The following is a 25,900-nucleotide window of genomic DNA, read 5'->3' as shown; positions in this document are numbered from 1 at the left end:
TTTTAAACCAAAAAAAACCAGCACTTAACCTTTTTAATAAAGCAGATCTCCCAGAGGTGGGAGGGAGGGACCAGCTACCTGCCTGCTCTACAGGTAAATTTAAGACACTACAGAAATATTTACAGACACACAGGATGATCCCACACTGGCTTCACTGCCAGCAACAGGTTAACCAGGCCTCACACCACCCCCCAGACTTCCTCGAAGGCGGAGCACAGCTTGGCACAAGTCAGAGCAGCTGATAGTGGGTAGTTACTGATGGAAATCATCTTCTCTGTGTAATCCACGCTCACCTGTGTTATAGGGAAAGAGAAAAGCATTACTCATAGCATCAGCCATCAAATACTAGAAGCACAAGACTGCACAATGCAGCAATCAAGGGACAGGATTGGTGGAGAAATTACTTAAATTTCATTTTCTTTAGTGTAGACAGACTCAGGACCAATGGATTATATGCTCCCCTGCTAGCTGCTGGAGCTGGAGTCAGGTTTCAAAGCTGACGTCACAACAATCCAACTGTTCCTCCAGTAGTAGAGGGCTTAAAGAAACTGCTATAAAAGGTTGCCCAGGCCTAAGCTTACTTTAAACTAGAGAGGTCATTGGAGAGGAAAAAATGTCAGCAGTTGAACAATTTCAAGATTACTCCACAAATATGGCCTGTATGGAAGGATAGCAAGCAGGAAGCCACAGCTGAAGAAAAGCCATATGGTATATCACATAGCATTTGCAAAGAAACACATCGGGGACACTGTACTTGTGGGAGGAGGCTTAGGTCTGAGGAGACTAATGGAGAAATTACTTTATTTATTTATTTATTTTGATTTTTTTCTATACCGGCATTCGTGATAACATCACATCAAGCCGGTTTACAGTAAACAATGGGGTAATAACCGGAACATAGAACAAAATATGTAATATACATATTATAAATACATATTATAAATACAGTTACAATAAACATTACCTGATAATTTCGTTTTCCTTAGTGTAGACAGATGGACTCAGGACCAATGGGTATAGTGTGCTCCTGACAGCAGTAGCTCTTCAGTATTCTCCTCAAAAAGCAATAGTGGATATGTGTGTGTTTGGATAACTTGGTTAACTTGAACTAGTTGACGTGAATTGTAGCTGGAGACCGCCAGTGTCGTCAACCGTGAAACGCAGACATCCAGTAACTATGGGTGTCTTAACTGGGGGTAAGTCTGACTTACCCATGCTTGTCTTGCTCTCGGGGATTGTCACCCGTGGTTTAAGGAAAACAAAATTATCAGGTAAGTAATTTCTCCATTTCCTAGCGTGTAGTAGATGGACTCAGGACTCAGTACAATTGCTTTTCCCGAACCGGGTGGGAGGCTGCCTGTGGCCCACTTGTACTGCCCTTGCAAATGCTGTGTCCTCCCTGGCCTGAACATCCAGGCAGTAGAACCTCTAGAAGATGTGAATGGAGGACCACGTCGCCGCCCGACAGATCTCTGCAGGTGACAGCATATTGGTTTCTGCCCAGGACACTGTTCGGGCCCTTGTGGAATGGGCCTTGACTTGTAGAGGTGGAGGCTTGCCTGCCTCTACATAGGCTGCCTTGATTACTTCTTTGATCCAGTGGGCTATGGTTGCCCGCAAGGCCGCTTCTCCTTGTTTCTTCCCCCTGTGAAGGACGAATAGGTGGTCAGTCTTTCGTATGGATTCCGATCTTTCCAGGTAGTGGACTAGGAGTCTGCCGAATTTAAGATGGCGTAGGCGGCTTGAGTCTTCCAAGTCCTTATACTTGTCTGGAGATGGCAGTGAGATGGTTTGGTTTAGATGGAAATGAGAAATCAACTTTGGAAGGAAGGAGGGGACAGTGCGTAGCTGTATGGATCCTGGTGTGAATCTGAGGAATGGTTCCCGACAGGATAGAGCTTGAAGTTCGGAGATGTGACGGGCTGAACATATTGCCACTAGGAATGCAGTCTTCAAAGTCAGGAGCCATAGGAACTGATCGCATGTAGGTCTGAAGGAAGTTTCCGCTAGGAAGTAGAGTATTAGATTGAGATGCCATAGGAGTACCAGCCACTTTAGTGGTGGTTGGATTTGCTTGACCCCTCTTAGGAAGCGGGAGACGTCTGGATGGGAAGATAGGCTGATAGGCTGATGCCGTCCACTTTGGCTCTGAAGCAGGCCAGTGCGGCCAGTTGAACCTTGATGGAGTTGAGAGAGAACCCTTTCTTCAGGCCATCCTGCAGGAATTCCAGGATCATGGGAATTTTGACTGTCCGCTGAAGGATGTCGCGGTCTTCACACCAGGCTTTGAATATTCTCCATATTCGAATATAAGTTAAAGATGTGGAAAACTTGCGTGCTCGGAGAAAGGTGTCAATTACTGCCTTCGAGTATCTGCTCTTCTTCAGGTGAGTCCTCTCAATGGCCAGACCCTAAGAGAGAATAGAGTTGGGTCTTCGTTGAGGATCGGTCCTTGCTGGAGCAGGTCCCTGTGTGGAGGTAGACACAGGGGGTTCCCCGCCAGAAGTCTTCGCTTGTCTGCGTACCACGGCCTTCTTGGCCAGTCCGGGGCCACTAGAAGTACTAGCCCCCTGTGATGTTCTATCTTGTGGATGATCCCGCCCAGTAGTGGCCATGGAGGAAAGGCGTACAGCAGGTCTTCCTGTGGCCAGGTTTAGACGAGGGCATCGATCCCCTGGGATTGAGGGTCTCGTCTGTGACTGAAGAAGTTGGAACTTGGGCATTGGACCGGGTTGCCAGAAGATTCATGGCTGGAGCTCCCCAGCAGTCTATTATCAACTGAAAGGCTGTGGTCGACAGCCTCCATTCCCCTGGGTCTAGACTTTCTCTGCTGAGGTAATCCGCAGTGATGTCTTTTCCCGCGATGTGGGTGGCTGAGATCCCTTGCAGGTTTACTTCTGCCCACGTCATTAGGGGGTCTGTTTCCAGGGACACCTGTTGGCTTCTGGTTCCTCCCTGGCAGTTGATGTAGGCCACTTTTGTGGCGTTGTCAGACATGACTGACAGCTTTTCCTTGGAGTCTGTGACTGAATAGTAGACAGGCTAGCCTGTCTGCCCAGGCTTCCAGTCAGTTGATGTTCCATCCCGACTCTTCCTTGTCCCATTGCCCCTGGGCCGTCAGTTCCTGACAGTGAGCTCCCCACCCTCATAAGCTGCATCTGTGGTGAGCAAGACCCAGGTCAGGGGTATAGTCTTACTCCCTTGCTCAGATGGTCTTGTAGCCACCATAGGAGCTGGATCCGTACCTTCGCCGGCAACTGGAGGCGGACGGAGTAGTCCTGGGACATCAGATTCCATCGTGACAGTAGGGAACGTTGTAGTGGTCACATGTGGGCCCTTGCCCATGGGACGACTTCTAGGATTGATGTCATGAGCCAGAGGACTTGGAGGTAGTCCTATACCATGGGGCGAACGCCGTTCAACAGTTTTCTCAGCTGGTCCACCAATTTCCTTCTCCTTGAAATGGGAAGGACGACCTTGTCCTGTTGGGTGTTGAACCAGACTCCCAGGTATTCTAGAGATTGGGAGGGCTGCAGACAGCTCTTGGTTGTGTTGACGACCCACCCAAGGTTTTGCAGTAGGTTCTTGACTCTGGAGGTCGCCTGATGACTTTCTTCTGGAGATTTTGCTCTGATCAGCCAATCGTCCAGGGTGTACGAGGATTCCTTCTTTCCTCAGTGTCGCTGCCACTACCACCATGATTTTGGTGAAAGTCCGAGGGGCAGGGGCTAGTCCAAAGGGTAGCGCTCGGAACTGGTAGTGGTGGTCCATGATCGTGAAGCGTAGTCATGGACCACCACTGGTAGTGGTGGGCGTGATGAACCGGGATGTGCAGATAGGCTTCTGACAGATCCAGGGAGGTCAGAAATTCTCCCGGCTGTACTGCCCTTATGACCGAACGTAGTGTTTCCATGCGGAAGTGAGGTACCCTCAGGTAGCGGTTGACAGACTTGAGGTCCAGGATGGGCCGGAACGTTCCCTCTTTCTTGGGGACGATAAAATAGATGGAACAGTGCCCAGTATTTTGTTGGTGCTTGGGCACTGGTGTTATAGCCTCCAGGGAGAGCAATTTTGTCAGTGTTGTTTCCACTGCCGTCCTCTTGGAGGGGGAGTGGCAAGGGGATTTCACAAATTTGTCTGGAGGGATGCTGTGAAAGTCCAGATAGTATCCCTCTGGAATGATGGTTAGGACCCACTTGTCCGATGTTATCTTGACCCATCTTTGGTAGAATAGGGCAAAGTCTGTCCCCTATGGTTTCTTCCTGTGGATGGGTTTGTTGATTCTCATTGCGGGGTGCGGCTGGGGCCTGGACCTGAGCTGGCTCCCCCCTTGTTGTGTTTGTTCCGAAAGGACTGGCCCCTGCCTGCTGGGCGAAGTGCTTGGTATGTATTCTTGTATGGTGATCCTCTGCCCTTGGATGTTCGGGGAGAGGGACGATGACTTCTTTTGTTCTTGTCCTCCAATAGCCAAGGTACTGGGGATTCGCCCCATTTGTCGGGTAATTTCTCCAGTTCATTTCCAAACAGGAGGGCTCCTTTAAAGGGCATTCTCGTGAGTTTCATCTTGGAGGTCGCGTTGGCTGACCAACTTTGGAGCCAGAGTTGCCTTCTGGCTGCCACAATGGATGAGATGTCCCTGGCTGAGTTGCACACCAGGTCGGACGTCGCATCTGTGAGGAAAGATATCGCTGGTTCTAATGTTTCGACGGGTGTGGTAGTGTTCCTGGCAAGTGATAAGCAGGCACGAGTCACCACGGCACAGCAGGCAGCGATCTGTAGTGACATAGCTGCTGCATCAAATGACTTTTTAAGGATGGAGTCCCGATGTCTGTCTTGGGCATCCTTGAGTGCCGCTCCTCCTTCGACTGGAATGGTAGTGCGCTTTGTGATGGCGTCCACTTTGGGGAAACACCAGCAGTTCTTTGGCTGAGGGATCCAGTGGATATAGGGCTTCTAGGGCCCGTCCTCCCTTGCAACTGGCCTCCAGAGCATTCCATTCCAGGTCGATCAGTTGTACGGCTTGTAGCAATGGGAAATGGCGTGAGGCCTGACGGAGCCCAACCAGAAGAGGGTTCGTTTTTGGTTCTGCTGTGGCGCTTGTGCCTGGGATGGCCAGTTCCTTCAGGCTCAGAAACGAGGTCTGGTAACTCGGCTCTGAACAAGAAACGCATCATGGTTCGGTATGGTTCCATTCCTGGAGGGATTTCTCCTTCCTCCAGGGAGTCTGGTTCTTCCTCAGAGGTGTCAGTGTCCCCTAAGAGGAGGCTTTTGTCTGGAGGGGGCACATCTCGGGGAGGCTGAGAGGGGGCTGTGGTTGTGTCACCGGTGGCACTGATTGTGCCTGGACAAAGGTTTGCAGCCCTTTGAATAATTCTACCTAGGAAAAGGTTCTTGGGTCCATATTGAATCCAGCGGTGTTCCCCAAGGGGCTGAGCTGGGGATAGAGAGGTCCAGGGGACTATTGTTGATGGAGCCAGATTCCTATACTGGCCCGGAGAGGGGTTGGGGGGCGGCGGCGGCGCATTGTCCTGGTTCCCCCAGGGCCGCCTCGCACTGTAGGCACAGGGCAGAATCCTCCTTGTGTTGCGCAGCTCTTAGGTGGCAGGGCTGGGCAAAGGACTTGTGCCTTGGCTTTCTTGGCCGGTGGTGCCATGGTTTGGACATGTAGGGTCGGTCAAGACTGGTCTGTGCGTTTATATGCGCACACCGAGCGGTGAAGATGTGCGTGCAGGCTGCTATGTGTGCGCATAGGCTTAACTTGTGTGCCCAGCACCGTTAAGCATGCCACTATGCGCCCGGCACAGATGCGCGCGCCGCTGTGCACACAAGTAGGTTATGCGCCTGGCTTGCCGCTGTACGCACGGCTCAGTTAAGCAGACAGTACGGCGATCGAGGGGGGGGTGGACATGGCACCGACAACGCGGGCAAGAGGGCGCCCCCCCAGAGGGTCTCCACGTGGGGGGACCCTCGTACTGGATCGGGGTCTAGCCCGTACGGCACTGATCAACCCGATAGGACAGACGCCGGCTGGCGATCTGTGCGGCTATCCAAGCCTCGGAGACTTTAAGAAAGTCTCGGGCTGGGCGGTCTCTGGCTGCAGGGGGAGAAGGAAAAGTACCTTCGCTGTGCAAGTGTGTGTATAGCCCCAAACTGCTAAGGAGACTGAGAAATACTGAAGAGCAGAGCCTCGTGCACGGGTATATGTAGTGCTCACATCAGATTAAATTCTGACTCCATCTCCAACTGCTATCAGGAGCACACTATACCCGTTGGTCCTCAGTCCATCTGCTACACACTAGGAACAATGAAACTTTTTGGTCTCAATGCTAAGTAATACGTGTGCTGTAAACCCTGTAAAATAGCTCCCCTATGAGGAAAGACTAAAGAGGTTAGGGCTGTTCAGCTTGGAGAAGAGACGACTGAGGGGGGATATGATAGAGGTGTTTAAAATCATGAGAGGTCTAGAACGGGTAGATGTGAATCGGTTATTTACTCTTTCGGATAGTAGAAATGCCGGATGCCATTTCCACCCCCCCACCCGTACTGTCTGCTTAACTGAGCCAGGCGCATAACGTACTTGTGTGCACAGCAGCTCGCGCATCTGTGCCGGGCGCACTAGGGTAGCTGTGTTTAAAAAAGGATTGGATAAGTTCTTGGAGGAGAAATCCATTACCTGCTATTAATTAAGTTGACTGGATCTTCTTTTCCCTACTCTGCACTAGCTTAGTTTAAAAAAAAAAAACAACAAAACTGCAGGTTTGCACCTCCTGCATCTGCTGGAGACAGAGAAATACCGAGGGACTGCAGGTGGCTCTCTCGGTTATGCAGCAGTGCCTCAAAGTTTTGTCTCTGCCTCCATCTGCTGGTAGGGATGCATAAACCCACTTGTATGAACAGGATCGGCCATGAATCTTTTAGGATAAGTAGCTACCAGCTTTGCACAGCAGGATGGTATAGTTTTGTGCTTTCTTCTTGAGAGAAGAGTTTAAGCTCTTTAAGATTGGTTGGGGATCGTCCATGCACTGCAAGCTTCAAGCCTGGCCCCAGATTTTCTGTTGGATTCAGGTCTGGGCTTTGACAAACCATTCATGGACATTCATTTTCTTCTTATTGCTTTGGGCTTAGTAGCATAAGTCTGGCTGTAAAGGGAATCTTCTTCTCAGTCCCAGTTTTATGGCAGACTGGAGCAGGTTTTCCTCCAGGGACTGCCTGTACTTTGCACTCTCTTCACTAACCTCCCTGTCCTCAATCTTGCAAAGCATTCTCACAATATAATGCAGGGATGTGCTGTGTGTAAGAACATAAGAACATGCCATGCTGGGTCAGACCAAAGGTCCATCAAGCCCAACATCCTGTTTCCAACAGTGGCCAATCCAGGCCACAAGAACCTGGCAAGTACCCAAAAACTAAGTCTATTCCATGTTACTGTTGCTAGTAATAGCAGTGGCTATTCTCTAAGTCATCTTAATTAATAGCAGGTAATGGACTTCTCCTCCAAGAACTTATCCAATCCTTTTTTGAACCCAGCTACACTAACTGCACTAACCACGTCCTCTGGCAACAAATTCCAGAGCTTTATTGCGCGTTGAGTTAAATAATTTTCCCTGATTAGTCTTATTTGTGCTACTTGCTAATTTTCGTTCCTGGAATACCACAGCTCAGTCCAGACTCCTGGCCCAATCTGAGTATGATTAATTTTTAGAAAGACCTCTCCTGATTGTGGATGCTGCTGGTGATGCATAGTTTAATTTTGTGCTGCAGAAGATAATTGTATATAGTTCTCGTAGTTTTGAGATTAAAAAAAATGTTCTTTCTTGACCATAGTGCAGGGATCAGTTTAGTTGGGAGTTCCCATGTTTTTCCCCAACTCTTTGAGGAAGAGATCCTGGTGGTCTGGGGTTAGACATCTTGGCTTGGGTACCGATCAATTCTGAGGGACTGCAGGTGGCGCTCTCGGTTATGGAGCAGGGCCTCAAAGTTTTGTTCTTTGCCTCCATCTGCTGGTAGGGCTGCATAAACCCACTTGTCTGGACTGATCTCTGGTATTTAGGAACAAAAATTAGCAGATAAGAACCCCTGCTGCACAAGGGTTTCCACCAAGTCTTGAGTCAATGGGCATGAAAATTTATGCAGTCGACTTATTTTGAATTACTTTTTGAATATCGCTGTAGCATTGCTCTTTCATGATAAAAAAAAGTAGTGTATGTTGGTTAGATCAGTAAATGCATTAGATTTGCATTTTTTTAGACAGCAGAAGCTGAAGACTTTGTTTTACAAGACATCATAGAGCAGTTGTTTCTCACCGAGCCGTGAGCAAAAGCCCCCACTACAAAGACAATGGGGTCTGTCTCGGGGACCAGATCTCGCACGTCTGTGACGCTCTCACAGGAGAAGGAGGTCCCAATCTTCACACAGCCTACAGGGAAATGATCCGTTACAGGATTCTTAATCACCTACAGCGGGAAGGAAGAAAGCTTGTTACTAGAGAAAAAAAGGGACAGTCCAGCCCTACACAATTTCTCATCAGAGAACTTACTTTCAGGAGCTTCTGGGGTCCGTCAGCGGCCCGCACGCTCAACTTGTGCAAGAGCTGGACTGTGAAAAGAAAAGGACAAATAGGAGCTTTTAAATAAAAGAGCAGCCCAGGCATTTCATCTCACAGGGCAGGGGTCCTCTCTATGCCTAAACAGCAAGGAGTCCTAGCATGGAAACGAAGCACGGAAGGGCAGTTAAAAACCTAAATAGAAAGCGGGGGGCGTAACCTGCACAGACAAAATCTCACAGGGCAGAATGGCTGGGCCATTTGTGTCATTTTCTGCCTTCATTTTTCTATTCAAACCAATTTATATTCTGCCAATCTAAAAATCGCGGCAGATTACAATTCACAGGCATAATAATACATCACAGGCCCCAAAACACAAAGACCATCCCCAAGCGATGTCCTGTTTCTGTCCCTTCTGTATCATAGCACACGGTGCGAGAAGTAAAAATACCATCCCGAGGCCTTTCTATCCCTTCTGTATCATTATATCACACGGTGCAGGAAGTAAAAATACCATCCCGAGGCCTTTCTATCCCTTCTGTAGCATTATAATCCCACGGTCCGAGAAGTAAAAATACCATCCCGAGGCCTTTCTGAAGTAAAAATACCATCCCGAGGCTTTTCTATCCCTTCTGTAGCATTATAATCCCACGGTGCGGGAAGTTAAAACTACCATCCCGAGGCCTTTCTATCCCTTCTGTAGCATTATAATCCCACGGTGCAGGAAGTTAAAAATACCATCCCGAGGCCTTTCTATCCCTTCTGTATCGTTATATCCCATGGTGCAGGAAGTAAAAATACCATCCTGAGGCCTTTCTATCCCTTCTGTATCATATCCCATGGTGCAGGAAGTAAAAATACCATCCCGAGGCCTTTCTATCCCTTCTGCATCATTATATCACACGGTGCAGGAAGTAAAAATACCATCCCGAGGCCTTTCTATCCCTTCTGTAGCATTATATCACACGGTGCAGGAAGTTAAAAATACCATCCCGAGGCCTTTCTATCCCTTCTGTATCATTATATCACACGGTGCAGGAAGTAAAAATACCATCCCGAGGCTTTTCTATCCCTTCTGTAGCATTATATCACACGGTGCGAGAAGTAAAAATACCATCCAGAGGCCTTTCTATCCCTTCTGCATCATTATAATCACACGGTGCAGGAAGTAAAAATACCATCCCGAGGCTTTTCTATCCCTTCTGTATCGTTATATCCCATGGTGCAGGAAGTAAAAATACCATCCTGAGGCCTTTCTATCCCTTCTGTATCATATCCCATGGTGCAGGAAGTAAAAATACCATCCCGAGGCCTTTCTATCCCTTCTGCATCATTATATCACACGGTGCAGGAAGTAAAAATACCATCCCGAGGCCTTTCTATCCCTTCTGTAGCATTATATCACACGGTGCGAGACGTAAAAATACCATCCCGAGACCTTTCTATCCCTTCTGCATCATTATAATCACACGGCGCAGGAAGTAAAAATACCATCCCGAGGCTTTTCTATCCCTTCTGTATCGTTATATCCCACGGTGCAGGAAGTAAAAATACCATCCCGTGGCCTTTCTATCCTTTCTGTATCACAGTAGGGATGTGCTATCATTTATTTTGTTTCATGAGCAAACTGAATTCATTTAGTGTACATGCTAAAACAAAACCCCTTCTTCCATTCCATCCCTGTCCCCAACCAAATGAAACATTTTTAGATGCAGGGAATAAACTGTGGTATAAATGTAATTGAAAAGTAGGTGATAACATTACCCATAAGGCCACAGAAACGATCAAAGGTCCTGGGGATGCGGGTTTGGGGATTCACCTCAATAAGGACGTTCCGCCGGGTGTGAATGTAAACCTGCAGCAGGCCAGCACGATTCAGGGGACTGTCCATGAGCATTAGCAAACTCTGAGAGAGAGGGTGAGACAGATGGATGTCATATGAATCAGCTTATTCTCGAGATTGCTGAACACGTGGAGAAGCAGGGAAGGGTGTGGCAGGGTGAAGGGAGCAGAGAGGGAAACTTGTGCTGCAGCCCACTCTCTGCACCGTACCTGGTGCGTGATGTCCGGCCTCATTTCTCCAGGGTTCTGTCCATTCTTTAGAAGCAGCGACTTATGTTTGTCACAGTTTAAGAGCTCATAGGTTTTGCCAACCTACAAAAACAGCAAAAGAAGAAATGAAAATGGTGACTTCCTGCAACTTCTATATACAACACGAAGGGACAGGAAACTGGTAAATAGTAAGAGAATCAAGGATTGGAGATGGGCAGATGTGGTTGCTCTTCACAAAGTGGAACGAAGGAGGAGGCTGGAAACCTCAGGCCAGTTCGGCTGAAATCTGGTGAGAAAATGAATGGAATCGCTACTAAAACAGAGGAGAGTGCAATTTTTTGATTCAAAAATTGGATTGCTAGATCCGAGGCAGCTTGGTTTCACCAGTAGTAAATCTTATTAAAGGAATCTGATTAGTTTCTTTGGGTGACCAGAGAGCTGTTTCCAGAGGATGGGGTTAGTTCAGTTAGTGTAGCTGGGTTCAAAAAAGGTTTGGATAAGTTCTTGGAGGAGAAGTCCATTACCTGCTATTAATCAAGTTTACTTAGGGAATAGCCACTGCTATTAATTGCATCAGTAGCATGGGATCTTCTTAGTGTTTGGGTAATTGCCAGGTTCTTATGGCCTGGATTGGCCACTGTTGGAAACAGGATGCTGGGCTTGATGGACCCTTGGTCTGACCCAGCACGGCAATTTATCAGGCCGATACAGTACGGAGCGCACTGTTAGCCGGCATTTGGACGCGCGTTTTGGACACGCTAGCTTTACCCCTTTTACCCAAAACGCGTGTCCAACTCCCCCGAATCTAATAGGGCCATCAACATGCAAATGCATGGTGATGGCCCTATTAGGTATTCCTGCGCGATTCAGAAAGCAAAATGTGCAGCCAAGCCGCACATTTTACTTTCAGAAATTAGCACCTGCCCAAAGGTAGACGCTAATTTCTCCGGGCACTGGGAAAGTGCACAGAAAAGCAGTAAAAACTGATTTTCTGTGCACCCTCCGACTTAATATCATGGCGATATTAAGTCGGAGGTCCAGAAAGTTTAAAAAAGTAAAAAAAAAATGTAAAATGGGCCGCAGCTGGCAGGTCATAAACCAGACGCTCAATTTTGCCAGCGTCCAGTTTCCGAACCCGTAGCTGTCAGTGGGCTCGGAACTCAAGAACGCCAGCAAAATTGAGCGTGTGCTGTCAAACCCGCTGACAGACACAGCTTCCGTCAAAAAAGAGGCGCTAGGGATGCACTAGTGTCCCTAGAGCCTCCTTTTACCACCGGGCCTAATTTAAATAAATTAAAATACTGAATCGCGTGCACAGGAGAGTGGCCTTAGCGGGCGCTCTCCGGTGATTTTACTGTATCAGCCCGTATGTTCTTAAACAAATACCATGGAAATAAAGAGGAGATGTGAACGTAACATTTTAAATAATTCCAAGAAATAAATTCACAAAAAGGAGGCTCTGAACAAGTGAGCGTGGGATAAGGGGGTAAACTAAGGAAATAATTCTTTACAGAAAAGGTGGTGGACCCATGGAACAGTCTTCCACCAGGGCCAAGGGCAGTCTCTGAATTCAAGAGAGCATGGGACAAACTGAGGATCTCAGAGATTGGTGGTGCTGAGCGGTTGGTGTACATGGGCCATATGGTCTTTTCCTGCTTTTATGTTCTGTTTCTAAGTTCCAGAATGAACTATTTGAGCTTGCAGGGTGGGGTGTGAGTGAATCTGCTCCGGTAGGTGGGTCCCTCAATAAAATCAGTATCCTCATGCAGCCCCTGACATTCTGAAATGTCTCGGACTCTAGATGACCTCCCGAGGTCCCTCCCAGCCCCATCTCTCTCTGACTCTAGATGACTTCCCCAGGTCCCTCCCAGCCCCATCTTTCTCTGACTCTAGATGAGCTCCCCAGGTCCTTCCCAGCCCCATCTTTCTCTGACTCTAGATGACTTCCCCAGGTCCCTCCCAGCCCCATCTTTCTCTGACTCTAAATGACCTCCCCAGGTCCCTCCCAGCCTTGTCTTCTCTGACTCTAGATGAGCTCCCCAGGTCCCTCCCAACCCCATCTCTGTCTGACTCTAGATTACCTCCCCAGGTCCCTCCCAGCCCCATCTTTCTCTGACTCTAAATGACCTCCCCAGGTCCCTCCCAGCCTCGTCTTTCTCTGACTCTAGATGAGCTCCCCAGGTCCCTCCCAACCCCATCTCTGTCTGACTCTAGATTACCTCCCCAGGTCCCTCCCAGCCCCATCTTTCTCTGACTCTAGATGACCTCCCCAGGTCCCTCCCAGCCTCGTCTTTCTCTGACTCTAGATGACCTCCCCAGGTCCCTCCCAGCCTCGTCTTTCTCTGACTCTAGATGACCTCCCCAGGTCCCTCCCAGCCTCGTCTTTCTCTGACTCTAGATGACCTCCCCAGGTCCCTTCCAGGCCCATCTTTCTCTGACTCTAGATGAGCTCCTCAGGTCCCTCCCAGCCTCGTCTTTCTCTGACTCTAGATGACCTCCCCAGGTCCCTCCCAGCCTCGTCTTTCTCTGACTCTAGATGAGCTCCCCAGGTCCCTCCCAGCCCCATCTTTCTCTGACTCTAGATGACCTCCCCAGGTCCCTTCCAGGCCCATCTTTCTCTGACTCTAGATAAGCTCCTCAGGTCCCTCCCAGCCCCATCTTTCTCTGACTCTAGATGACCTCCCCAGGTCCCTTCCAGGCCCATCTTTCTCTGACTCTAGATGAGCTCCTCAGGTCCCTCCCAGCCTCGTCTTTCTCTGACTCTAGATGACCTTCCCAGGTCCCTCCCAGCCTCGTCTTTCTCTGACTCTAGATGACCTCCCCAGGTCCCTCCCAGCCCCGTCTTTCTCTGACTCTAGATGACCTCCCCAGGTCCCTTCCAGGCCCATCTTTCTCTGACTCTAGATGACCTCCCCAGGTCCCTTCCAGGCCCATCTTTCTCTGACTCTAGATGAGCTCCCCAGGTCCCTCCCAGCCCCATCTTTCTCTGACTCTAGATGACCTCCTGCGTCTCTTCCAGGCCCATCTTTCTCTGACTCTAGATGACCTCCCCAGGTCCCTTCCAGGCCCATCTTTCTCTGACTCTAGATGACCTCCTGCGTCTCTTCCACTCCATTCTCTTTTTTTTTCTTCTATGTTGAAATGCAGACCCGGATCTGGTGTGGGTCTTTGCCTTTTTCACGCCTGCAATACTGATCCTAGGAGGGAGGCTTGATGCCCAGGATACATAAATATTCCTCTCCCCCGGGTCATGGTCATTTACCTTGACCGTCTCTAGGCTCGCTCCCTCCAGCACCACCAGCAGCCTTCGGCCTCCCGCTCGCTTCCGCCCCGGTGTCCTGGCTTCCTCCTCCTCCATCTCCAGGGACCGTTTCCCTGGGCCTGCGCCAGCTCCACGCGAGACCCGCCAAGGCGCCGCCATCTTACTGCAGGGCGACCCCTGGCACCGGAAACAGCTTCCTCTGCTTCCGGCTGCTGGCTGGGGTAAGAAGAGAAGCGGAAGCAATTCCGGAGTCGGAGCGGAAGTAGGCGCGGCGCTGATTGGGCGAGCTTTGCTGGGCAGTTCCTAGTGACGCATGTCCGGTGTCCTTCGCCCGGCGTGTATGTGCATGAGGCTTGGCCGGTAACGGTAACGGAGCCGTCGCCGGGTCTCCCTCCTTGACCCTTCATTCTAGCTTTGCTTTTTCCCTGTAGGGTCCACCCTTCCCCCCTCAGTGCTACATAGGGGGTTACTCTCACCCCACCTGCTGTGCATGGGCTGCTCCCTCCTTCTTCCCTGCTAGACTTAGGGTCACTCCTACCTCCCCACGCTGCTGGCTACGGGCTCTCTCTTCCCCCCCTCTGTTCTGCATACGGTGTCACCCTCCCTCCCTTGGCGCTGGACACGGTGTCAGCCTCTCCCCCCCCTCCTCCCTTCCTGCTGGATACGGGTTACCCCCTCTTCGCCATTCAGGGTTGGACACGGGGTCACCCCCTTTTCCCTACAGTTATGTATTTATGTCTTTGCTTGGATTTATAGCTTGGCTATCCTTGTCATCAAGGCTCTCTCTCCTTTCCCCCCTCAGGGACCAACGATGGCACAGAACTTGAAGGATTTTGCAGGGCGCCTCCCGGCAGGGCCGCGAGGCATGGGCACGGCACTGAAGCTGCTGCTGGGTGCGGGTGCTGTTGCATACGGCTTGAGGGAGTCTGTCTTTACTGGTGAGGAGGAACATGGGGAAGTGGGGAGCAGTGCGAAATTCCCTCCTGAAATAAGCCATCTATACTGTAATAACTCTTATCCATCCTCCCCTCCGCGCAATCTTGAATTTTGTAATATTAAAAAAGGCTGGTTTAGTGCCTAGTTCAAGATGAAATGTGACCCCATTTGAGTTTTGGTTCTGAGGGTATTCCATACACACTGCTCCCATTATGGTGCATAGAGAAGGAGGTTGGATATTTTGATATTCAGGTTCTCCATCAAGGTGAAATGTCTTGGCAAACAACTCTAAGGTAGAAATAACCCATGCAAAGTGTTTTGCTATTGAATGCATTTTCAGCTGAAAAATATGAGATTAAAAGAAGATAATCTGCATATGTTTTACATTGTATGTGGAAAGTGGGATGTGTTTCCGTGTCTGGCATATAACGGGGGCAGTCTGTGGAATTGTCTTTTTCCTAGCGTGAAGCCAGATAGACTCAGGACCAACGGGTATTGTGCTCTTCTGCTAGCAGGTGGGAGACGAGTCAGATTTCAAAGCTGATGTCACTCTATATATACACCCCTGCAGTAACCTCAGCTCTTCAGTATCTCTTAGTCTCCTAGCAGATGCAGACACTATCCCACACATAGAAACATAGAAATGACGGCAGAAGAAGACCAAACGGCCCATCCAGTCTGCCCAGCAAGCTTCACACATTTTTTTTTCTCATACTTATCTGTTTCTCTTAGCTCTTTGGTTCTATTTCCCTTCCACCCCCCCCCCCCCCCCCCCCCACTAGAATAGTGTTAAGAATTACAGCAAAGAAGAAACAAAATTTACCTTAAGGAAGATCAAGCCCCGCTCTCATGCGGTGATACCTAAGGGTCCCTCCCCCAGTCGAGAATTCCTGAGGTGATCTCAGATATCCCTCAGAGGTGTGCCTTGGTTCGGTAGCCGGTTCCCAGCATGGACTTAGCCACCCAGTGTGGCTGAAAGGCAGTGAGTGCAGAAACAAGCACGGCAGCGAAGGTAATTCCCTCTCCCCCCGCAGCTGGAGACTGCCCCACACACGATCGGTAAGCACCAAGACTAGGTAAGAGAAAATCTTTAAATTCAGGTCTCCAGAGCTCGGATTGCTGTTTCAAATCCGTTCCCGGCGAGGTTAGGGAGCACCGATCGGGTTGAGCAGCCTTGGTTGGGGTAGGCCCCGATCCGGTGCAAGGGTCCACACACGGGAGGGCCATCTTACGTGCAGGGGTCGTCTGCCCCATGTTCCCTTCTCGACCAGCAGTACACGTGGGGCAGGCCGGACGGCCGATGCGCTTAACTTGCACGCGTCCAATACACGCATATCTACACGCACAGCCGCGTTTACGACTGCACGGGTGCAAACACATAGAGACAATGGCACCGGCACCCCAGAAGGCACTCTCTGCACAGCTTGCCACAAAAGAGCCGTGCAGCCTGAATTGGGGTCCTGCCTGTCAACATTGCGAAGAAACCCAGGAGAACCAAAGCCTGGTCCCTTACTGTTGGGAGATGGTTCCGGAACTATTGAGGATAGCTCCCCGGACCTATGCATCACCGAGATGGCTTTCCCACAGGAGGGCACCTCGGGGGCCCTTACTCCGACTCCTCCTGGGGTTAACATGGACCCAGGGACCTTCTCCTAGTTGAAATTTTTCCATGGGCTGCAAGCCTTCATTCAGGTGCAATCAGCTCCAGCTGCGCCTCAGATTCAACCCCTGCCGGAAGCACAAGATTCTCCTGGCCCAGCTCGGATGCCTTGAGACGTGCCTCGCCTAACCAAGAACTTCCCTAACAGAGACCCAGGCACCTCAGATGATGAGTGACTCCCTGGAAGAAGGAGAAAACCCTCCAGGAACAGAACCATACCAAACCATGTTTCACTTCTTCCACAAGGACGAATTACCAGCCCTTGTTTCCCAGACTCTGAAGACACTGGGTATTCCTGGCACGGACCCTGTGGCGGAACCAAAGAAAAACTCCATCTTGGTGTCCCTTCGTAAAGCCTCATGCTACTTTCCAATGATAGAAGCCATCCAGGAACTGATTGACCTGGAATGGGATGCCCCGGAGGCCAGCTTCAAAGGGGGTCGGGCCTTGAAAGCCCTATACCCTCTGGAACCAGCGACCAAGGAACGCCTGCGTTTCCCGAAAGTGGACCATCTGTGCCATCTCAAGGCAAACGATTCCTGTTGAGGGAGGGGCTGCATTGAAGGACACTCAGGACAGACGATTGGAATCCGTCCTTAAGCAGGCCTTCGCAACAGCAATACACTGCAGATTGTTCCTGCTGCGCACTGGTGGCATGTTCCTGCTTGCTTGCTCTCGAGAGAGGCAAATAACTCCGGAACGTATACTGGTGAGAAGATGGAACCTGCAGCAGCCTTCCTCACGGACGCAAGCTCAGACCTGGTGCGCACCTCAGCCAGGGGCACTGCCTCGGTAGTGGCAGCCAGAAGACAACTATGGCTACGGAATTGGTCTGCGGACACGACATCTAAAGCAAATCTCACAAGAATGCCTTTTAAAGGATCTCTCTTGTTTGGAAGCGAATTGGAGAAGTTAGCCAGCAAATGGGGCGAATCCCCAGTGCCTCGGCTACCGGAAGATAGGAGTAAAAGATCTCAGGGGTTGACTTGCTCTCTTCTACCAAAGATGGGTCGAGATAACGTTGGACAAATGGGTTCTAAACATCATTCGAGAAGTTTCAACTCTCTGGAGTTCTGCAGCATCCCTCGAGACAAATTTATGACGTCACCCTGCCACTCCCATTCCAAGAGACTGGGAGTAGAAACCACTCTAACAAGACTACTCAGTCTAAAGGCAATAACTCTGGTTCCCACGCCCCAGCAAAATACGGTGCACTATTCCATCTATTTATCGTTCCCAAGAAGGAAGGATCTTTCCGGCCTATACTGGATCTCAAGAACATCAGCAGTCATCTGCGGGTTCTACACTTCTGCATGGAAACTCTTTGCTCCGTAATAATGGCAGTACAACCGGGAGAGTTTCTAACCTCCCTGGACCTTTCCGAAGCCTACCTTCACATCCCAGTCCATCAGGATCACCAGCGCTTCCTGCGCTTTGTGATACTGGGTCACCGTTACCAGTTCTGAGCACTACTCTTCGGCCTAGCAACCGCCCCAGAACCTTCACCAAAATCATGGTGGTCGTGGCAGCAACACTGAAGAAGGAAGGGATCTTGGTGCACCCTTACCTGGATGATTGGCTAATCAGGGCAAAGTCTTTGGAAGAGAGCCAGCAGGTGACCAGCAGAGTCAAGAGCCTACTGCAGGAACTCGGTTGGGTCGTGTACACGGGCAAGAGCAGTCTGCAGCCCTCTCAATCGCTAGAGTACCTGGGGATCCGTTTCGACACCAAACAGAACAAAGTCTTCCATCCTCCTCCCCAAGGAGAAGGAAACTGATGGAACAATTACAATGATTGATGACCAATGCATGCCCCAAGGTATGGGACTGTCTTCAAGTCCTTGGCCTCATGGCATCAACCCTGGAAGCCATCCCTTGGGCAAGGGCCCATATGCAACCGCTCCAGCGCTCCTTACTGTCACGATGGAACCCACTGTCCCAGGGCTACTCAATTCGCCTCCAACTACCAGCAGAGGTACGTTCTCAGCTCCAGTGGTGACTACAGGAAGACCACCTAAGCAGAGGAGTAAGCCTATCCCCACTGAACTGGATCTTGCTCATCATAGATGCGAGCCTGCGAGGTTGGGGAGCCCAGTGTCAGGAACTGACGGCCCAGGGACAATGGAACAAGGAAGAGGCGGAATGGAACATAAACTGCCTGGAAGCTCTAGCAGTCAGACTTGCGTGCCTGCAATTCAGCCACAGACTCCAAGGCAAGCAATTCGAGTAATGTCGGACAACGCGACAATGGTTGCTTACATCAACCACCAGGGAGGAACCAAGAACCAGCAGGTGTGTCTGGAGATAGACCCTCTCATGACATGGGTGGAGATAAACCTACAAGGGATCTCGGCCTCCCACATCGCAGGAAAAGACAACATCTCAGCAGACTTCCTCAGCAGAGAGCGCCTGGACCCGGGGGAATGGACACTGTCGACCACAGCCTTCTAACTGATAGTAAATCGCTGGGGCCTCCCAGCCATGGACCTACTGGCCACCCGTCTCAGTGCCCAAGTCCCCAGGTTCTTCAGCCACAGATGAGTCACAATCCCAAGGAATCAACGCTCTCGTCCAGACTTGGCCAGAGGAAGACTTACTGCATTACTGCATGCCTTCCCCCACCCCCCCATGGTCACTACTGGGCTAGGGTCATTCGCAAGATAGAACATCACAGGGGAATAGTTCTGCTAGTGGCCCTGAATTGGCCAAGACGAACATGGTACGCAGATATGCAAAGACTCCTTGCGGGGAACCTTCTGTGCCTTCCTCCACACAGGGACCTTCTCCGGCAGGGCCTGATTCTCCACGAAGATCCGTCTCGATTCTCTCTTACAGTCTGGCCCTTGAAAGGACTCGCCTGAAGAAGCACAGTTACTCAAAGTCTGTGATTGACACCCTGCTCCTAGTGTGCAAGTTCTCCACATCCCTGTCATACATACGGATCTGGAGAGTATTTGAAGCCTGGTGTGAGGACCGCGGGATTCCCCCGCGGACAGCCAAGATTCCCATGATTCTTTAGTTTCTATAGGACGGTATGAAGAAGGGGTTGTCACTCAACTCCCTCAAGGTCCCAAGTAGCCGCACTGGCCTGCTTCAGAGCAGAAGTGGACCCATCCGGACTTGTCCTGCTTCCTGAAAGGGGTTAAACAACTCTGACCACTCCTAAAGTGGCCGGTGCCTCTATGGAATCTCAGTCTAGTACTAGACTTCCTAGCTGGGGCTTCCTTCAGACCAACATGCGGTCTGTCTCTACGGCTCTTAACAATGAAGATGGCATTCCTGGTGGCAATATGTTGAGCTCATTGCATCTTTGAACTACAGGCTCTATCCTGTCGGGAACCGTTCCTTAGGTTCACAGCTGGAACCATACAACTGCACACTGTCCCCTCCTTACTTCCGAAAGTGGTTTCCGAGTTTCACTTGAACCAAACCATCTCTCTACCAGCTCCGAATGAACATAAGGACTCGGAAGACTCACGCCGCCTTCACCACCTGAATGTCGGCAGACTCCTGGTGCGATACCTGGAAAGATCGGAACCGATGCGCAAAACGGATCGCTTGTTCATTCTTCACAGCAGGAAGAAACAAGGAGAAGCGGCCTCGCGGGCGACCATAGCCCGCTGGATCAAAGAATTAATCAAGGCAGCCTACATAGAGGCAGGAAAGTCCTTACCACTACAGATTAAGGCTCATTCTATGAGGGCCCAGGCAGTCTCTTGGGCAGAAACCAAGCTGCTGTTGCCTGCCGAGATCTGTCGGGCGGCAACGTGGTCCTCCATACACACCTGCTCCAGGTTCTAGAGCCTGGATGTTCAGGCCCGGGAAGACGCAGCCTTCGCAAGGGCAGTACTAAGTGGGCTACGGGCAGCCTCCTGCCCTGTCCAGGAGTAGCTTTTGTACATCCCATTGGTCCTGAGTCCATCTAGCTACACGCTAGGAAATGGAGAAATTACTTACCTGATAATTTTGTTTTCCTTGATGTAGACAGATGGACTCAGCATCCCACCCACTGCTGCCCCGGGAAAAGGAGAATCTCAGATAACAAACCTCGAGACTAAGCTAACACGGGTAAGCCGCGGCCTACCCCTAATTCAAGACTCCCACAGTTTGCCCAGTGTCGGCGTTAATCGGTTGAGTGCACTGGCGCTCTCCAGTTTGGAAATTAGTTGAACCAGTTCAAGTTTTACTCAAGTTTAATCAAGTTGTTTAAGCAAAGATATTTCCACAATACCTTTTCAAAGAGAATACTGAAGGGCTGAGGTCACTGCAGGGCTGTATCTAGGGTGACGTCAGCTTTGAAACCTGACTCTGTCTCCATCTGCTGGCAGGGGAGCATAAACCCATTGGTCCTGAGTCCATCTGTCTACACTAAGGAAAAGGAAATTATCAGGTAAGTAACTTCTCCATTTCTGTCCTGACAGTGGAAGGGGGTCACAGAGCCATTTTCTTCAACCGGATAGGAGGGATCCAGAAAGATACAATCCTCGCAGAAGGCCTGCACTTCAGGTACGTCTTACTTACTCTTAGCCCCCTTTCCCAAATGCGTGTGTGGGGGGGGGAGGGCAGTAAGAGTGCACTCTCACATGTCTGACCAGCGTGGTGATGGGGGGGCTAGCTTTCTGTCTCTTAGCTTTTAAACTCCAGATCCTTTCTTGGCTTGACAGTTTGTAGATGCCAAAGTTTTACATTAACTGGGAAAAGGGCAGAATTACAATGTGCGGCAGAGAAATCCCAGAGACAGTTCCCACGTTCTTGCATTGGACCGAATTGTCTCTGCTCAGATCCAGGGTTCTGGTGCTGGTCCGGATTGTCTCTGCTCAGATCCCAGGTTCTGGTGCCGGTCCGGATTGTCTCTGCTCAGATCCGGGTTCTGGTGCCGGTCCGGATTGTCTCTGCTCAGATCCGGGTTCTGGTGCCAGTCCGGATTGTCTCTGCTTCAGATCCTGGTGCTGGTCTGGATTCTCTCTGCTCAGATCCCGGGTTCTGGTGCCGGTCCGGATTGTCTCTGCTCAGATCCCGGGTTCTGGTGCTGGTCCGTATTGTCTCTGCTCAGATCCTGGTTCTGGTGCTGGTCCGAATTGTCTCTGCTCAGATCCAGGTTCTGGTGCTGGTCCGTATTGTCTCTGCTCAGATCCTGGTTCTGGTGCTGGTCCGGATTGTCTCTGCTCAGATCCAGGTTCTGGTGCTGGTCCGGATTGTTTCTGCTCAGATCCCAGGTTCTGGTGCTGGTCCGGATTGTTTCTGCTCAGATCCTGGTTCTGGTGCTGGCCCGTATTGTCTCTGCTCAGATCCTGGTTCTGGTGCCGGTCCAGATTGTCTCTGCTCAGATCCCGGGTTCTGGTGCTGGTCCGGATTGTCTCTGCTCAGATCCAGGTTCTGGTGCTGGTCCGGATTGTTTCTGCTCAGATCCCGGGTTCTGGTGCTGGTCCGGATTCTCTCTGCTCAGATCCTGGTTCTGGCCCGGGGGCAGGATCCCACAGACTCTGCTGCTCTCGCTGCTGTTTCTCCTCTTTCCCCCAGGATTAGACGCAGGTTTTCCTGCTCCTCCTTTTGTGGGACGTCTGTGATTTCCTCTCTCAGCTCTGGGGAATGTGCGTCTCCTCTCTCTTGGCATTGCTGGCTCTGGATCTGCTGTGATACTTGCAGGGCTGCCTCTTTCCTAGGTAATTAATGGTGGCAGATGGTCTCAGCTCTGGGGAATGTGCGTCTCCTCTCTCTTGGCATTGCTGGCTCTGGATCTGCTGTGATACTTGCAGGGCTGCCTCTTTCCTAGGTAATTAATGGTGGCAGGTGGTCTCTGCCCTCTGCTTGCGGCAGTAACTGCTGTGCCCGTGCCTTCTGCTGAGGACACTGAGGGGCAGGGCTGCTGCTCAGTCAGGATTGTTTTTCTTTCACTCTGTATTACTTCTTGTTTTTTCTTTTTCTTTTCCTTCCACAGGCTTCCATGGTTTCAGTATCCAATAATCTATGATATTCGAGCGAAGCCCAGAAAGATTTCTTCCCCTACAGGGTCAAAAGGTGAGAGGAATAAGGGAAGGCCTATGTCCCTGCCCCGCCCTCTGGTCACCTCTCTGTCTGTACATTTATGTCCCTGCCCCAGCCCTCTGGTCACCTCTCTGTCTGTACATTTATGTCCCTGCCCCAGCCTCTGGTCACCTCTCTGTACATTTATGTCCCTGCCCCGCCCTCTGGTCACCTCTCTGTCTGTACATTTATGTCCCTGCCCCGCCCTCTGGTCACCTCTCTGTCTGTACATTTATGTCCCTGCCCCAGCCTCTGGTCACCTCTCTGTCTGTACATTTATGTCCCTGCCCCGCCCTCTGGTCACCTCTCTGTCTGTACATTTATGTCCCTGCCCCGCCCTCTGGTCACCTCTCTGTCTGTACATTTATGTCCCTGCCCCAGCCTCTGGTCACCTCTCTGTCTGTACATTTATGTCCCTGCCCCAGCCTCTGGTCACCTCTCTGTCTGTACATTTATGTCCCTGTCCCGCCCTCTGGTCACCTCTCTGTCTGTACATTTATGTCCCTGCCCCCGCCCTCTGGTCACCTCTCTGTCTGTACATTTATGTCCCTGCCCCGCCCTCTGGTCACCTCTCTGTCTGTACATTTATGTCCCTGCCCAGCCTCTGGTCACCTCTCTGTCTGTACATTTATGTCCCTGCCCCGCCCTCTGGTCACCTCTCTGTCTGTACATTTATGTCCCTGCCCCAGCCTCTGGTCACCTCTCTGTCTGTACATTTATGTCCCTGCCCCAGCCTCTGGTCACCTCTCTGTCTGTACATTTATGTCCCTGCCCCAGCCTCTGGTCACCCTCTCTGTCTGTACATTTATGTCCCTGCCCCAGCCTCTGGTCACCTCTCTGTCTGTACATTTATGTCCCTGCCCCAGCCTCTGGTCACCTCTCTGTCTGTACATTTATGTCCCTGCCCCAGCCTCTGGTCACCTCTCTGTCTGTACATTTATGTCCCTGCCCCAGCCCTCTGGTCACCTCTCTGTCTGTACATTTATGTCCCTGCCCCAGCCTCTGGTCACCTCTCTGTCTGTACATTTATGTCCCTGCCCCGCCCTCTGGTCACCTCTCTGTCTGTACATTTATGTCCCTGCCCCGCCCTCTGGTCACCTCTCTGTCTGTACATTTATGTCCCTGCCCCAGCCTCTGGTCACCTCTCTGTCTGTACATTTATGTCCCTGCCCCGCCCTCTGGTCACCTCTCTGTCTGTACATTTATGTCCCTGCCCCGCCCTCTGGTCACCTCTCTGTCTGTACATTTATGTCCCTGCCCCAGCCTCTGGTCACCTCTCTGTCTGTACATTATGTCCCTGCCCCAGCCCTCTGGTCACCTCTCTGTCTGTACATTTATGTCCCTGCCCCAGCCTCTGGTCACCTCTCTGTCTGTACATTTATGTCCCTGCCCCGCCCTCTGGTCACCTCTCTGTCTGTACATTTATGTCCCTGCCCCGCCCTCTGGTCACCTCTCTGTCTGTACATTTATGTCCCTGCCCCGCCCTCTGGTCACCTCTCTGTCTGTACATTTATGTCCCTGCCCCGCCCTCTGGTCACCTCTCTGTCTGTACATTTTATGTCCCTGCCCCGCCCTCTGGTCACCTCTCTGTCTGTACATTTATGTCCCTGCCCCGCCCTCTGGTCACCTCTCTGTCTGTACATTTATGTCCCTGCCCCGCCCTCTGGTCACCTCTCTGTCTGTACATTTATGTCCCTGCCCCAGCCCTCTGGTCACCTCTCTGTCTGTACATTTATGTCCCTGCCCCGCCCTCTGGTCACCTCTCTGTCTGTACATTTATGTCCCTGCCCCGCCCTCTGGTCACCTCTCTGTCTGTACATTTATGTCCCTGCCCCAGCCTCTGGTCACCTCTCTGTCTGTACATTTATGTCCCTGCCCCGCCCTCTGGTCACCTCTCTGTCTGTACATTTATGTCCCTGCCCCCGCCTCTGGTCACCTCTCTGTCTGTACATTTATGTCCCTGCCCCAGCCTCTGGTCACCTCTCTGTCTGTACATTTATGTCCCCTGCCCCGCCCTCTGGTCACCTCTCTGTCTGTACATTTATGTCCCTGCCCCAGCCTCTGGTCACCTCTCTGTCTGTACATTTATGTCCCTGCCCCAGCCTCTGGTCACCTCTCTGTCTGTACATTTATGTCCCTGCCCCGCCCTCTGGTCACCTCTCTGTCTGTACATTTATGTCCCTGCCCCGCCCTCTGGTCACCTCTCTGTCTGTACATTTATGTCCCTGCCCCGCCCTCTGGTCACCTCTCTGTCTGTACATTTATGTCCCTGCCCCGCCCTCTGGTCACCTCTCTGTCTGTACATTTATGTCCCTGCCCCCGCCCTCTGGTCACCTCTCTGTCTGTACATTTATGTCCCTGCCCCAGCCTCTGGTCACCTCTCTGTCTGTACATTTATGTCCCTGCCCCGCCCTCTGGTCACCTCTCTGTCTGTACATTTATGTCCCTGCCCCGCCCTCTGGTCACCTCTCTGTCTGTACATTTATGTCCCTGCCCCAGCCTCTGGTCACCTCTCTGTACATTTATGTCCCTGCCCCGCCCTCTGGTCACCTCTCTGTCTGTACATTTATGTCCCTGCCCCGCCCTCTGGTCACCTCTCTGTCTGTACATTTATGCCCTGTCCCCGCCCCAGCCTCTGTCACCTCTCTGTCTGTACATTTATGTCCCTGCCCCAGCCTCTGGTCACCTCTCTGTCTGTACATTTATGTCCCTGCCCCAGCCTCTGGTCACCTCTCTGTCTGTACATTTATGTCCCTGCCCCAGCCTCTGGTCACCTCTCTGTCTGTACATTTATGTCCCTGCCCCGCCCTCTGGTCACCTCTCTGTACATTTATGTCCCTGCCCCGCCCTCTGGTCACCTCTCTGTCTGTACATTTATGTCCCTGCCCCGCCCTCTGGTCACCTCTCTGTCTGTACATTTATGTCCCTGCCCCAGCCTCTGGTCACCTCTCTGTCTGTACATTTATGTCCCTGCCCCAGCCTCTGGTCACCTCTCTGTCTGTACATTTATGTCCCTGCCCCGCCCTCTGGTCACCTCTCTGTCTGTACATTTATGTCCCTGCCCCGCCCTCTGGTCACCTCTCTGTACATTTATGTCCCTGCCCCGCCCTCTGGTCACCTCTCTGTCTGTACATTTATGTCCCTGCCCCAGCCTCTGGTCACCTCTCTGTCTGTACATTTATGCCCTGTCCCGCCCCAGCCTCTGGTCACCTCTCTGTCTGTACATTTATGTCCCTGCCCCAGCCTCTGGTCACCTCTCTGTCTGTACATTTATGTCCCTGCCCCGCCCTCTGGTCACCTCTCTGTCTGTACATTTATGTCCCTGCCCCAGCCTCTGGTCACCTCTCTGTCTGTACATTTATGTCCCTGCCCCGCCCTCTGGTCACCTCTCTGTCTGTACATTTATGTCCCTGCCCCGCCCTCTG

General features: G+C 51.2%; 2 protein-coding genes across 6 annotated transcripts in view; one reads left to right on the top strand and one right to left on the bottom strand.

Annotated features, from left to right (window-relative positions):
* On the bottom strand, positions 1 to 14,085 carry EMG1 (EMG1 N1-specific pseudouridine methyltransferase). 2 transcript variants are annotated; one of them, XM_029581882.1, is made up of 6 exons: positions 13,857 to 14,079; positions 10,595 to 10,696; positions 10,307 to 10,448; positions 8,537 to 8,595; positions 8,304 to 8,453; positions 1 to 293 (listed from the first exon to the last, which is right to left on the bottom strand). In XM_029581882.1, exons 1-6 carry the CDS (start codon positions 14,013 to 14,015, stop codon positions 180 to 182), a joined length of 726 nt encoding a protein of 241 aa, XP_029437742.1. In that variant the 5' UTR covers positions 14,016 to 14,079; the 3' UTR covers positions 1 to 179. The 2 variants fall into 2 exon arrangements, with proteins under 2 accessions (XP_029437742.1, XP_029437743.1); XM_029581883.1 differs by lacking the exon at positions 8,304 to 8,453 and having other exon boundaries at positions 13,857 to 14,085.
* Positions 14,064 to 25,900, top strand: part of PHB2 (prohibitin 2) — a 28,361-nt gene continuing 16,524 nt past the window's right edge. Inside the window, exons 1-4 of one of the 4 annotated variants that reach the window (XM_029581877.1) lie at positions 14,064 to 14,194; positions 14,659 to 14,794; positions 20,873 to 20,957; positions 22,390 to 22,469. In XM_029581877.1, coding sequence (XP_029437737.1) covers positions 14,668 to 14,794; positions 20,873 to 20,957; positions 22,390 to 22,469 — 292 coding nt within the window. In that variant the 5' untranslated portion in view covers positions 14,064 to 14,194; positions 14,659 to 14,667. Of the gene's footprint in view, positions 14,223 to 14,523; positions 14,548 to 14,658; positions 14,795 to 20,872; positions 20,958 to 22,389; positions 22,470 to 25,900 lie in introns of those variants that run through there. The other 3 variants (XM_029581875.1, XM_029581876.1, XM_029581878.1) reach the window with 3 other exon arrangements.

This window comes from Rhinatrema bivittatum, chromosome 16, assembly GCF_901001135.1.
Source record: "Rhinatrema bivittatum chromosome 16, aRhiBiv1.1, whole genome shotgun sequence".
NCBI lineage: Eukaryota > Metazoa > Chordata > Amphibia > Gymnophiona > Rhinatrematidae > Rhinatrema > Rhinatrema bivittatum.
The sequence above is the reverse complement of the archived record's forward strand: the minus strand, read 5'-3'. Positions and strand labels throughout refer to the sequence as shown.

Excerpts from the sequence above, each read along its gene's own strand:
- EMG1 (XM_029581882.1), bottom strand. The coding sequence starts at position 14,015 with ATGGCGGCGCCTTGGCGGGTCTCGCGTGGAGCTGGCGCAGGCCCAGGG. Across the intron at positions 10,697-13,856 it reads CGAGCCTAGAGACGGTCAAG|GTTGGCAAAACCTATGAGCT; the intron begins GTAAATGACCAT and ends CTGTTTTTGTAG. Across the intron at positions 294-8,303 it reads GGGCTTTTGCTCACGGCTCG|GTGAGCGTGGATTACACAGA; the intron begins GTGAGAAACAAC and ends CCTATAACACAG.